The following is a 13,480-nucleotide window of genomic DNA, read 5'->3' on the forward strand; positions in this document are numbered from 1 at the left end:
GGGCGAGCGGGGCGGCTCGTGGTGTTTCTAATCCGGTTCGTGGATTCAAACGTGGCTCCGCGCCGAGCGCGGCCGGCGACTTGTAGGACCCCAGCCCTGGCCGCGGCCGCCGCGCACGCCCTCGGAAGACTCGGCGGGGTGGGGGCGCGGGGGTCTCCGTGTGCGCCGCGGGAAAGCCGAAGGCTGATTTGGAAGGGCGTCCCCGGAGAACCAGTCTGGGATTTACTGTCAACAGCATGGAGGAGAATGACCCCAAGCCTGGCGAAGCGGCGGCGGCGGTGGAGGGACAGCGGCAGCCGGAATCCAGCCCCGGCGGCGGCTCGGGCGGCGGCGGCGGCGGCGGTAGCAGCCCAGGAGAAGCGGACACCGGGCGCCGGCGGGCTCTGATGCTGCCCGCGGTCCTGCAGGCGCCCGGCAACCACCAGCACCCGCACCGCATCACCAACTTCTTCATCGACAACATCCTGCGGCCCGAGTTCGGCCGGCGAAAGGACGCGGGGACCTGCTGTGCGGGCGCGGGAGGAGGAAGGGGCGGCGGAGCCGGCGGCGAAGGCGGCGCGAGCGGTGCGGAGGGAGGCGGCGGCGCGGGCGGCTCGGAGCAGCTCTTGGGGTCGGGCTCCCGAGAGCCCCGGCAGAACCCGCCGTGTGCGCCCGGCGCGGGCGGGCCGCTCCCAGCCGCAGGCAGCGACTCTCCGGGTGACGGGGAAGGCGGCTCCAAGACGCTCTCGCTGCACGGTGGCGCCAAGAAAGGCGGCGACCCCGGCGGCCCCCTGGACGGGGCGCTCAAGGCCCGCGGCTTGGGCGGCGGCGACCTGTCGGTGAGCTCGGACTCGGACAGCTCGCAAGCCGGCGCCAACCTGGGCGCGCAGCCCATGCTCTGGCCGGCGTGGGTCTACTGTACGCGCTACTCGGACCGGCCTTCTTCAGGTGAGCCCGCGGGGACCACGCGTCCCGGCTCGCCGCGGGGAGGTCCGCGGAGCTGGGGGGCGGTGCTGGCGCGGGAACTTACCGGGAGGAAAACATCTCGAACCTCCCCGGCACACACGCACAAAGACTCACGCGACATTGTGTGAAGCTGACGCCGGCCCGGGCAGGGGCCAGGAGTCCAGCGGCAGGACTGATTGGCTAGGGACTACAGACTTCTTAGGACCGCAGAAGAGACCTTCTTTCTTTCTCTGTCTCTCTCTCTCCTTCCTCTTTCTCTGTCTCCCCTCTCTCTCTTCCACCCCGCCTTGGGGCAACTCTTCCCAGCCACTAGCCCATGTCTCCCCCACTGTAGTTTTTTTTTTTTTTGGTGGGAACGGGGTGGCTGGAAGATGGGCCCGGAAGTGCACACTCTCAACCCCTTCCCTATGATCTTCCAACTCAGGCCAGGCCGGGGACGCATGCCCCAGCCCACTCCAGACTCGTCCTACCATTCGGTTATCACGGCTGTGCTCGGGGAAGAAAAGGCGAGGCCCTTTGCCGCTCTGCCTTCTGCCCCTCGGGCCTGCGCTGACCGGTGGGACTCAGGAGGATGCACACAGGGAAGGAGGAAAATAAAAGCGCCCTTTTCTCTTGCCTCCACTTTGTTTGCCAGCGCCAGCCCGCAGTGGTGGGGCTCAGCCCCCTTCCTGCACACAGCGAGGACAAGGGAGGCAGTCGTCCCTCCCGGCACCTGCCATCCCCAAATACGAATGACCTTCTCTCAGCGTTTCCTGGGGGCTGCTGATGGGAAAGAGGCAGCATTCGCAGGGGCCCTGCAGAGATGCTGGGTGTATTTTTTCATAGATCTGCGATTTTAAAAAACTAAGTCCATGTCCTTGTAGAAATCATCAACTGCATTCCATGCGGGTCTGCGGCTGGGAACCGCCATTAGGAGTGGGCTGTTTGACCCCGAGCTGGCAGTGGATCCCTGCTGCCCCCAAACCCTCAACTATTTTGCGGGGGTCATTTGCCCAGATCACAGCAGGAGTGAGCCAACCCTTCAGCCGCCATCCCGCAGAAATATGCGTGCATATTTCTGATGAAATTCAGATTTCTCAGCTAGATCTGAAATTTGCTCCATTGTTCTCGTCTTCCTCCTTTGTTAATATTTAATTAACATACAGGCTCACAATGCCGGGCGAGGAGACTCGGCCGGGCTTTGTGCGGCGCGGGAGTTCGCTGAGCCAGCCCCCAACGGCCCGGGAGCTGGGCAGCACCGCCCGGCCCGGCCTGGCCCAGCCCAGCCAAGCCCAAGTCGCCTATCTTCCTGGGCTTTACAATATCCCTGCAAGACAATGTTTCTGTTCTTTGGTTTCTCCGAAAGAAAGGGCAGAGAGAGTTTTCTTGGGGAGGTTTGATTCTGTTTCCGAGACTCCTAAGTATTTGTCTTTTGAAAGAAAATCAAGAAAAAAAAGAGAACTAAAAATTATTATTTTAGGGAAATTTATTGCTATAAAATGGTGTCCTTTTGAGGGCTGCTTCATGGGTCCATTAACAAGAGCCCCAGGACCAGAAGAGTTTGGGGGTAGAGTTCCGGGGAAGGGAGTGGTTGGAGTGGTTGGAGACCCAGACAGAGATGGGCTCTGGGAGCAGGAGGCTGGGGCCTCTCCTGGAGCCTTGTGCCCCATCCCCCACCACCGTTCCGGAGGGCCAACCCCATCCCCAAATCTGCACCTACCCCCACCAAAGCCAGGCCCATTGGCCTGGAGCCCTGGGCGTGAGCAAGACAGTCACTGAGTGTGTATGTGTGCATAGGATGGGTGCCCAAGTATAGGGTGTGTGCTCTCATGGGTGGTGAGCCTGCCTATGGGTTGCTTTAAAAGCTGCCCTTGGTGCTCCTGTGGTGGTGCCCACAGATCCTCTTTCTCCAGGCCCGTCTCCTGGAGAGAGCACAAGGCTCAGTTGGCCATGAGGGAGTGCTTGGCATTCATCCTGGGCCTCCAGTTGGTCCCCCACCTCTTGCTGGGCACAGCCCCAGCACCCTAGTTGAGTCTCCTGACCTGGGCAGGGTGCAGTCCCAGGGCCTCCAGTGAGATCCACATTCCTCTTCTCCTCAGGGTGCCTGGCAGCTCTCCAGCCCTGAAGGGTGGGGGGCCCCGGCCTTCTCCAGCTGCAGGGACCTGTGATGAAGCTGGGGCCAGATGCTCCCTAAAGCCGATTCATACACCACACAAATTGAAACCCAGAGGCGAGGTCACCACTCCCTGCCAATGACCTTGCCTCCTTCTTACCCCACAGGGAACGCCAGGGGGTTGAGCCTCTTAACACCAAAAAGAAACTGATGACACTTCCCTCCTTCTGCTCTCCTCCCTCTGCCCTTTCCCCATGGATACCAGGTCCTAGGAGCCTTACAGCGACCCTGCCCCAAACCTGGGGCAGGTCCACAGGGAGGAGGCCAGGGCAGGTTCAGAAGTCTGAATCCCAGTTGGGAGGCACAGTGGGGAGGGTCAGAAGTAGACCTGGACAAGATCAGCTGGGCTACCCTGCTGCCCCCAGTGAAGCAGTCCCATGTCTGGGGAAAGGGTGGTGCAGTCAACACCCTTGCGGAGCCAGGTCCCCTCTCCTGGACAGGAAACCTGGGAGATTTCCAGTGGGTGAAGGACTCACCCACTGTGAGTAGCTCAGTGCCCCTTCCCACCCAGGAGGGAAGTACATGCACTGACTCTTCCTTAAAGGAATGAACTTGGGTCCACAGAGCCCTTGGCTGGGAGTCATAGAGGAGCTTGGGTGGAGGCAGACACTCGGCCCCTCCTGTCCTCAGGGCCCACCTGCCCCTGATTCCCACAGCCCTTGGCACCCTGTGGGGTATCCCCATGAGGGTCCCCATCACAGCCCTCAGGGTGCCTCCTGCTTCTGTGACCCCCTGCAGCCTTTCCCAGTCTTCTCTCCTCCCCTCTCTCCCAGCACCTACCGCCATCCGTGTTCCTGAACAGAGCCTCAGAAAGGACTAGGAAAAACCAGGCCAGAAAGTGTGGGGAGTTTTGCTTACATCCAGGAGTTTTACTTTTATCTAGAGACCCCTCATTTGTGGTCAGCCTGTCAACTAGGCCTGCCCCATAGTCCCACTTACATCACACCCAGTCCTCCCTTACCAAGTGGTGGAGGTCCGCGTTGAGCCCATGCCCAGTCCGAAGTCCAGCCCCACATCTGGCCGTTCAGCCTCAAGTGGCCTTGGACGAGTCACTTCCCCTCTTGGGGCCCCAGAATCCTTACCCGGTGCCTATTGGGTGGCACACCTCTGGGTAACCTGACTTCTCTCTGTCCACCACCTCTACCCAGGTCCCAGGTCTCGAAAACCAAAGAAGAAGAACCCGAACAAAGAGGACAAGCGGCCGCGCACGGCCTTTACCGCTGAGCAGCTGCAGAGGCTCAAAGCTGAGTTCCAGACCAACAGGTACCTGACAGAGCAGCGGCGCCAGAGCCTGGCGCAGGAGCTCAGCCTCAACGAGTCACAGATCAAGATTTGGTTCCAGAACAAGCGCGCCAAGATCAAGAAGGCCACGGGCAACAAGAACACGCTGGCCGTGCACCTCATGGCACAGGGCTTGTACAACCACTCCACCACGGCCAAGGAGGGCAAGTCGGACAGCGAGTAGGGTGGGGGCATGGAGGCCAGGTCTCAGTCCGTGCTAAACAATGCAATAATTTAAAATCATAAAGGGCCAGTGTATAAAGATTATACCAGCATTGATAGTGAAAATATCGTGTATTAGCTAAGGTTCTGAAATATTCTATGTATATATAATTTACAGGTGGTATAAAATTCAAAATATCTGACTATAAAATATTTTTTTGAGTTTTTTGTGTTTATGAGATTATGCTAATTTTATGGGTTTTTTCTTTTTTGCGAAGGGGGCTGCTTAGGGTTTCACCTTTTTTTAATCCCCTAAGCTCCATTATATGACATTGGACACTTTTTTATTATTTCAAAAGAAGAAAAAATTAAAACAACTTGCTGAAGTCCAAAGATTTTTTATTGCTGCATTTCACACAACTGTGAACCGAATAAATAGCTCCTATTTGGTCTATGACTTCTGCCACTTTGTTTGTGTTGGCTTGGTGAGGATGGCAGGAGGGGCCCACACCTCAAGCCTGGGCCAGCCACCTCAAGGCCTTGGGGAGCTTAGGGGACCTGGTGGGGGAGAGGGGACTTCCAGGGTCCTTGGGCCAGTTCTGGGATTTGGCCCTGGGAAGCAGCCCAGCGTATCCCAGGCCTGCCCTGGGAAGTCGGCTCCATGCTCACCAGCAGCCGCCCACGCCAACAGCCTCACCCAGCTCCCTCTCCTCACCCTCCTGCGCCTAACTCCCTCCTCCTCCTTTCTCCTCCTCCTCCTCCTTCGTCCTCCTTCCTCCTGCTCCTCCTTTCTTCTTCTTTTTCTTCTCCTCCTCCTTCCTTCCTCCTCCTCCTCCTCCTCTTCTCTCCTCCTCCTCCTCACCAAGGCCCAACCGTGTGCATATATCGTCTGCGTCTGTGGTCTGTGTCGCTGTCCCCAGTCCCGCCGCAGCCCTGCCACAGGCCTAACCCTCCTGCCCTGGGCACTGCCTCCATGCAGAAGCGCTTCGAGGTTCTGGGGCTAAAGGACTGGGGTGTGTGGCCTAAAGCCCAAGAGTGGTGGGGCGACCCTCCTTTTGGCTCCAGGAATTTCCTGTTACTCCACCAGCCACCCCGGGTGCCAGCCAGGGTCCCAGAAATGAGGCCATGACTCGCTGTTTCTGGGCGGGCAGAAGGCTCTGTAGAGGGAGATGGCGTCATCTATCTTCCTTTCCTTTTTCTTTTCTTCCCTATATTTTCTTTTTTTTTCCTTTATTTTTTTCTTTTCTTGGAGTGGCTGCTTCTGCTATAGAGAACATTCTTCCAAGATAAATATGTGTGTTTACACATATGTCTGTATGCATGTGAACACACACACACACACACACACACACACACACACCAGGCATGTTTGAGTCCACAGTTCTGGAACATGTGGCTACCTTGTCTTTCAAAAGAACTCAGAATCCTCCAGGATCTAGAAGAAGGAAGAAAGTGTGTAAATAATCATTTCTTATCACTTTTTGTCTTTTCTTGTTTTTTAAAATACACCTTTTATTTTTGAAGGTGTGGTACAGTGTAAATTAAATATATTCAATATATTTCCCACCAAGTACCTATATATATATATAAACAAACACATTATATAACTCCACATTGTCTTCTGTTTAGTGTATGGGGAAAGACCAATCCAACTGTCCATCTGTGCCTGGGACAGCCCAGGGGGTGTGCCCACGGCTGACCCAGGGGGTGTGCCTACGGCTGAGCTGGGAGTCCCGGTGGTCTCCCTGAGGACTGAGGGTAAACTTCTCTCTTTGCCTTAAACCTCTTTATTTCACTGCAGTAATAGTTCTACGTTGTACATAATAGTGTAAACCTTTTTAAAAAGGAAAGTATAAAAACAAAAGTTGTAATTTAAAAGTCTGTGAATAACCATCTGCTGCTTAGGAAACTCAATGAAATGACATGCCTTTTTAGCAGGAAGCAAAGTTGGTTTCTGTTTTTGGTTTTCTTTGTTGTTTTAGTTTATAAAACATGTGCATTTTACAGTTCCAGTATCAAATATTTATAATCTTATGAGAAATGAATGAATGTTTCTATTTACAACTGTGGTTATCAAAATTGTGAACACCCCCCCTGCATTTTTGTGTGTTTAAATTCTTGAAGGTTACATTAAATAAAACAAAATCTCTTTATTATAAAATACTGAAGGTCCCAGGTGGAATGATGAGTTTTCTAAGCATGTCTGAGTCCAGAGGAACTGCCTAGGCATCCTCCCCAGTACTCAGGTGCTCATGGCCTTTGCCCCACCTCGGAGCAGGTGCCAGGTGCCTTTGTAGCGAGAGGTGATTATTATTTTTTTTTTAAATAAGACAGTTTGGATATGTCACATATGAGCACAGAATAACCAAAATAAGTACACATTTTGTTACCAGGAGGAAGTGTTCAAAACTACGGTGCTATTCCAGTGACTACATTTTTTTAAATTTTGTGAAGTTCAACAGGTCTCCCTCCGTCTGGGTGCTCACTGGCCCTGCCACCCGTGCTGGACCGAGGCGCTTCCCCCTGGGGACAGGAACTTTTTACTCCACTGAGACAAAGAGACTCTCCTTTTCAAAGTGTCATTTTTGTTTACCTTTTGTTGTTTCCCCCACAAAACAAAAGACTTTGTACAACTTCCTAAGCAGGATTGGGGGAGGGACCAGCTTTGCCTGTGCTAACCGCACCTCTGGACTCCGCTCATCAGGAAGTGTTTGGGGTCTTTGAGCGAGTGATCTACGCGTTGAATTGTTGTTTTTCCAAACTTTCATGGCTTAAAAAAAATTTTTTTTCTTCTCCCTGTAAAAGAAACTCAGAGACTGGCGATCTGTTACCGAAGGCGACTTTTTAGGCGTTTTCTGTTTCCCCAGTCAGCTGGGCCGTTGGCGTTCCCAGGCGGAAGCGGGGCCTCTGGGCTGGGCCTCTGCCCTGCCAGGAAGCGGTCTGGGGGCTGCCCCTCGGGATTTTCAGACCCCTGGAAGGAGAGAGCTGGGGTCTCACCGCGGAGACTCCCGAGTTCTCGTTGCCTGGGCCCGAGCTGCGCCCCAGGGTCATCGCTGATGGGGCGAGACCACGCATTCCCCGCGAACCCCGACTTCTGAACAGTTCAGAAGGTTCGTAGATTAAAAACCAAACAAAAAATACTGGCACAACTTCTATTGCCGTATTGGCCTCTCTCTTATTTTAATAAAAATACGATAACATGAAGCGATCACTTTTTAAAAATCTGTTTTCAAATTATAACACTGAAAAGGGACAAGGCACAGCTTTGTAAGGTAATGAGTTCCCCGTCCTCAGAGGTGTTCAAGCAGACACTAGGCTTACAGTGGCATGGAGAGTGTTCTTTCTCTTTTGAACTGGATGAGTCCTCAGACCCTTGAAACGCTGAGACTTTTTTTTTTTTAGTCCTATGTTTATTACATTTTAGTCCAACAGCATATAATCTAAGCTGCTCCCTCATGGAGAGCCGCGGCTGCGCCACCTGCCTGCTTTCGCCATGGAGACCCGAGTCAGGCCTGCGGGGAAGACGCTGCGCCTTTCCCAAGTCCTCTGCCCGCTGGTTCCTCCCGGGCCTCCCCGGCTCTGCGTGCCGCGGATCTGGACCCGGACTGCGGACACCGCCCCACGACTGGGCCCCCGGCCAGACTGTTGCCCCACAGGAGGAGGGTTCCCTAAGTGTGCAGAAGAGGAAAGCTCATTTATAAAGTCCTTGCTCCTTCGAGCTGAACGACCCCCGCGCCCGAGGCCTAGCTGTGTCCCCGCCGGGCCCAGGCTGAGCTTACTCCACACTGCTCCATAGCCGGGCAGAGACTCCGCGAGGGTCTGGGAGTCCTGGCCTCGGAGAACCCGCCGCCCTGCAGGCCTGCCCAAGCAGGCGCCCCCGCGAGAGTGCGGGACAGAGAGGGCCTGGCGGGGCTCCTTGGCGCTCAGAGCCTTCCTTCTCCGCTGCACCCAGCTCTGCCAACGGGGCTGGATGAGTGGGGGCTGGAGTCAGAATCCCAGGGTCGACACCCGCCGACAGCAGCAATGCCGACCAGCCCTGCCTTTCTCCTAAGGAGCAGAGGGAAGGAGCCATGCGAGTGACCCCAGCCTGACCACCAAGAGGGCGCCAGCATTTCTGTTTTCCTAGAGTGAAAAGGTCAAATCGATGGGGGCTCCTACACTGCTGGACACAGGTGTGCCCGGGCGTCCAGTGCGCGCAACACACGCCCAGACACTCTATATGCAAATATGCCTGCCGCCGCGGAGCCGGCCGGGAGGCAGCGTTTGTCCGCTGGGGCTCTGCTAGAAGTCACTCTGTCTCCCGCTGGTTTAATATCCGCGCTCTGCGGTCTCCGCTCGCCTCGGCGGCTCCCCAAGCGCCCCCGGGAGGGTCCCGGCTCCGCCGAAAACTGCAGCCTGCCAGGCTGAGCCGCCGCGCGCTGGGGAGGTTAATAGCGACTGACGACAAAGGGCCAAGGTGCAATTCCTAAAGCGGGGATTCGCCGGGTGAGGCAGAAATCAGCCTCCGGGGAGACGGGTCCCCCCTTCCCGACGCGCCCCTGCACACACTGCAGCCCCGGCGCCGGGCCTCCGGGCGGGGACCCCTCTTCCGGGCATCGCGGCCCCATATGGCCTAGAGCTAGGCCCTCTCCAGGCCTCCAAGTAGGGAGCGGACGTGGGTGGTGGGGAAGGGAAGCCGCCGGCCGGACGGAGAGTGGGGTCCCCCGGATCCTGGGTCGGGCAGGCCCGGCGCGCGGGCAGCTCTGTTGCACAGATTTGTGAGCGATGCCGGTGGCCTCATTGCCGCGCGGCGCGAACCCCAAGTAGACCATTCATGCTTTTGTTAATAATCTCAAACACTTCATTATATTTATGCTGCCTGCCCAGAGAAAATAAAAGGCCATTCTTGAAATCGCCTGAAATGTAATAATATTCATTAAAGCGGTTCCTAATTATGTGATTTAATCAAGCGTGGTGCGCCCGCGCTCTCGGCTCTCGCTGGTAAGGCTGGCGATGACGGTTATTATTACTGCTGTTGTTAGTGGCCTCGTGCTAGCAGCCGGCCAGCTCTTCAGTCCAGGCCCAGTTTCCTCAGAGAGACTCGGGGAGCCCCACTTTGAGGGGTGGGGTTCCCCGGAACGACTCCGAAGTCCCGGAGACCAGGCGCGGCCCAGGCCCGCTGCCCTTCTCCGGCCCCAGCCCCAGCCCCAGCCCCAGCCCCAGCCCCAGCCCCAGCCCCAGGCAAACTCTTCCAGGCCGAGGGCAGGGCTTTCTCCAGACCCTTGGGGCCCTCTGTGTCCCCTGGGGACGCCCGACCCGGCTTTCTAGGAGGGGGAACTCCGGGTCCTGAGCCCGGGCCCCGCCCCGTTGGCTGTTCCGCCCCCTCCAGGGCTGAGCCCCGCGCAATGCCCGAAGCAGAAACAAAGAGTCGCCGAGATCTGCCTCCTGGGCCGCCTTTTCACCCCCTCAGCCTGGAAGGCGTCCCAGAGAGGCCCCACCCCCAGCCTCCACGGAGACCCAGGAGGGAAGAAGAGCCGGGACCCGGTAGCCCTGAGGGGCTGCCGGGCCTTCGGCACTTTCTCCGCCGCAGAGGGGTTGGGTGGGAGACGCAGGCAGGAAGGACCCTGTCCCAGCCGAGAGTCCTCTGTGGGGTCGAGGAATGGTGAGTATCACTGTTTGCACCAACCGTCTGGAAGAAACCCGGCGGCCAGCCGCTCGACCCCATCTGTCGAGATGTGAAACTTGGCCGCGCGGTCCGGGAGCGCGCTGCCTGCGCGGAAGGAGCCGCCTCCCTCCTTTCAGCGAACGCATTCGGGGTTCCCCCCTCCCGCCAAGTCCTTTGTCTGGAAGGGGACTGGCAGGCCCTGTCGTCGCCGTGTGCCCCCCTCCTTTCCCCAGCCTCTACCCCCTCCACTAACTTTCCTTTCTTCCCTTCTCTTTTCTTCCCTCTCTGGATGGGTAATCACAGGCTCCGCTGCCAAGCGCGCTGCGAGGAGCTGCTGCCCGTTCCCGTCGGTGCCCCTCCCCGCGGCAGCCTGGCCGAGTCCGCCCAGCCTGCCCAGGACGTCCCTGGCCCCCGAGCTCGGTTTCATTCAGTGGCCATGGGATGTTGCATCTGAGTTTTTCCTTTAGGCCAAAACTTTGTCCCGAGGTTTTTCTGAGAGGGTTTTATTCTCCAACAGCAACAACAACATGTGAATTCTGAAAACTAGTATTTATTTAGATTCAAGCAGTCAGGGAAATGGCAGAATCATCAGCCGTTTGCAGAATTCTACGCTCGCCGAGGCAAGTACTGTTAGTATATTTTCTCCCAACGTTTTTGTTGTAAAATACACATGACAAAATTTGCCCTCTTAACCATTTTAAGTGTACACTTCAGTGGCATTAAATAAACCCACAGTGCTGTGCAACATCGCCACCATGCATTTCCAGAACTCGTTTTATATTGTAAAACTGAAGCTCTGTACCCATGAACACTACGTCCCCATCCCCCCACGCAGCCCCTGCCACCCACCATTCCACATTCCTTCTCTATAACTGTGACTGTTCTAAGTGCCTCATACAAAGCTCTTACTATGTGACTGCAAGTAAGGTTCCCCAGTAAGTCATGTCCATTATAACACAGAGGCTGCCACGGTCAGCCTCACCATGCCTTCTAATGCTCGTGAAAGTTGAGAAACTCCCAGTCACCCAAATGAATGGTGGAAAGACAGAAGCCTGCCTGCAAAGAAAGCTTTAGGTTGAGCTCTTCAGATGCCCGGGGATTTGCTGTTGCACACGGGCTTAGGACAGTTTGGGTTCTGTGTTTTTCATGCAAATACTTCTATAGCATCACTTAGCACTGAAAGAAGTGTGGTTCGGTGGAAAGCATAGAATTTTGAAATGACACAGCCCTGTGTTCAAATCACAGCTTGACTGTTCACTAACTCCTCCAGAGTCCAGCCATTCTCCGCTTACTCAGAAAGTTCATCTACCTAATGAGTTTCTGGTGAGATTGCTTTGGGAGGTGATGAACACGCAGCACCTGGCATAGAACAGAGAGGGGATGGGGAGGCAAAACTCTCCCAGGTGAGCCTCTGCACCCCCCAGGAGTGGCACCCTCCGCAGCCCAGGTGCAGTTTTCAGTAGGGCCCTTACACCTCCTTGCTTCTCACAGCCAATGAGGCATCCACGCTGCTGCTTAGGAGTAGGGGAAAGGATGTAATGCAAGCAAGAGGCAGTGTCCACACAGTGAGAAAAAAGTGGGACGGTGGCAGGAGGTGCGGGAGAGTGGGACAGGATTCTGCCCATGAAGCCCAGGATGCTGGAGGATGCTAGCCAGCACTTCCGGCCCATGAAGCCCAGGATGCTGGAGGATGCTGGCCAGCACTTCCGGCCCATGAAGCACAGGATGCTGGAGGATGCCGGAGGATGCTGGTTCCGGGAACAGAATCTTCCTGCCCTTTGGAAACTGCTATGTGAGTGCTTGTTTGTTGCAGGGCTCAAACATGCAAAATCTTCATTTCAAGATTTTTTTCTCCACACTTGTCTTGACCCCCAAATAAGCAAGGTGTTCTGCCATGGGTTTCTATAGACACCCAGTACTTTACACACCACTCTCTTTTACATTGCAAGTGATAATGGCCATAATAAGAAGAATCCCATCACGATGAGAAGGATTTGTCTCAAAGCAGACAGGAGTGCTTCCCATCTCCAGGCACCAAACTAGGCAAGAGGGCAATGGGCAAAGCCAGCCTTGCCTGTGTGTCGGTCAGTGCACGCCCCACACACCGTGCCACCCCATCCCAGCTCTTCCTCCATGAACGAGTAGGCGTCCTAATGGTGGGATGATCTATTTTGTCTAAATAGTGAAGAGTCTCAGTAACCCTTTTAAATTAATTGCTGTTCCTATAGCTAAAAGCATAACAGGCTTTGATTACATGCTAAATAGAATGAAACATAATCCTGAGTTAATTACATGGAGATAATTTTATAATTATATCATTCAATTTAAGAACCAATGTGTTGCTAACCTCCAACTTTAACAGGAGTGATTATTCAAAATAAAAACAGTCACAAATCTGAACCTTTTGAAGCACTCAGCAGAGCCATCTTCTCCTTTCCCTCAAGCGGCAGAGAACACACATCACTCAGCCATCCACCGTCCGTCCCCTACCTGCCAGTCCTCCCTCCGAAAAAGTGAAAACACTGGAAACTCCCAGAGGAAAGGGGCTCTCTGTGGAGAGCATTTCCCAGCATCAACCTGCCCTCATCCACTGGAGTAGCCAATCTGCATTTCTGTGCTGCCCAGCTTGTATGTGGAAGTAATGTCCTAGGGTCCCTGGCTCCAGGAGCCCCAGGCAGGATGCTCTGGTCTCTCATCAGGTATGAATGGAGTCTGTGGCCAGGAGCTGGGGTGAAGGTCAAAGCCCCAACCACCTCTACAGGTGGCTCACTTCCTGTCCCAAATACTAGTGCCCTTGGATGGGAGTGGCCACTACAGCTAGCAGGACCAGGACTGGTCATCAGTTTGTACCTGTAACTCTCTGTCATAGTGTCCTCCCGCCCCTACTCACTAAGCTATAAAGGAAGAGGCTTCTGGTGGCCCCCTCAGGTAAGGTAGCTTTAGCAGGTGCTACTCCGGGGCCACTCTAGGCCTATTCCCATGACGGGCCTGCCTTTCTGAACGAAGGCCAGAACATCAGGTCTGGATGGAGAGTTAAATGTTCTGATTCTTTTAAAGGTGATCAAAGACCAGCCGGGCCCATTGCCCCTGGGAACTCAGTGAGCCTTAGAATTTATTTCAGTGACTGCATACTGCCTCAGAGTAGGCAATTCCACCGGTGACTCATCACTCGCAGGGAGAAAAACATCTTTTATATGTAGAGATGGGAACTAGCCCTGCAGATTCAGAGCCCCAAGGAAACAAAAACAGCACGTCAGAGGAAGAATGTCATACAAACCCGCTGGAGTCGCAAGGCA

General features: G+C 55.1%; 1 protein-coding gene across 1 annotated transcript; it reads left to right on the forward strand.

Moving 5' to 3' along the window:
• Positions 1-227: 227 nt before the first annotated feature.
• Positions 228-4,762, forward strand: EN2 (engrailed homeobox 2). The gene is made up of 2 exons (XM_054495443.2): positions 228-927; positions 4,246-4,762. The coding sequence occupies exons 1-2, from the start codon at positions 237-239 to the stop codon at positions 4,560-4,562; spliced, it is 1,008 nt and encodes a 335-aa protein (XP_054351418.1). The 5' UTR covers positions 228-236; the 3' UTR covers positions 4,563-4,762.
• The last annotated feature ends 8,718 nt before the right edge of the window (positions 4,763-13,480 follow it).

The sequence above is a fragment of the Pongo pygmaeus genome, chromosome 6, assembly GCF_028885625.2.
Source record: "Pongo pygmaeus isolate AG05252 chromosome 6, NHGRI_mPonPyg2-v2.0_pri, whole genome shotgun sequence".
Classification (NCBI taxonomy): domain Eukaryota; kingdom Metazoa; phylum Chordata; class Mammalia; order Primates; family Hominidae; genus Pongo; species Pongo pygmaeus.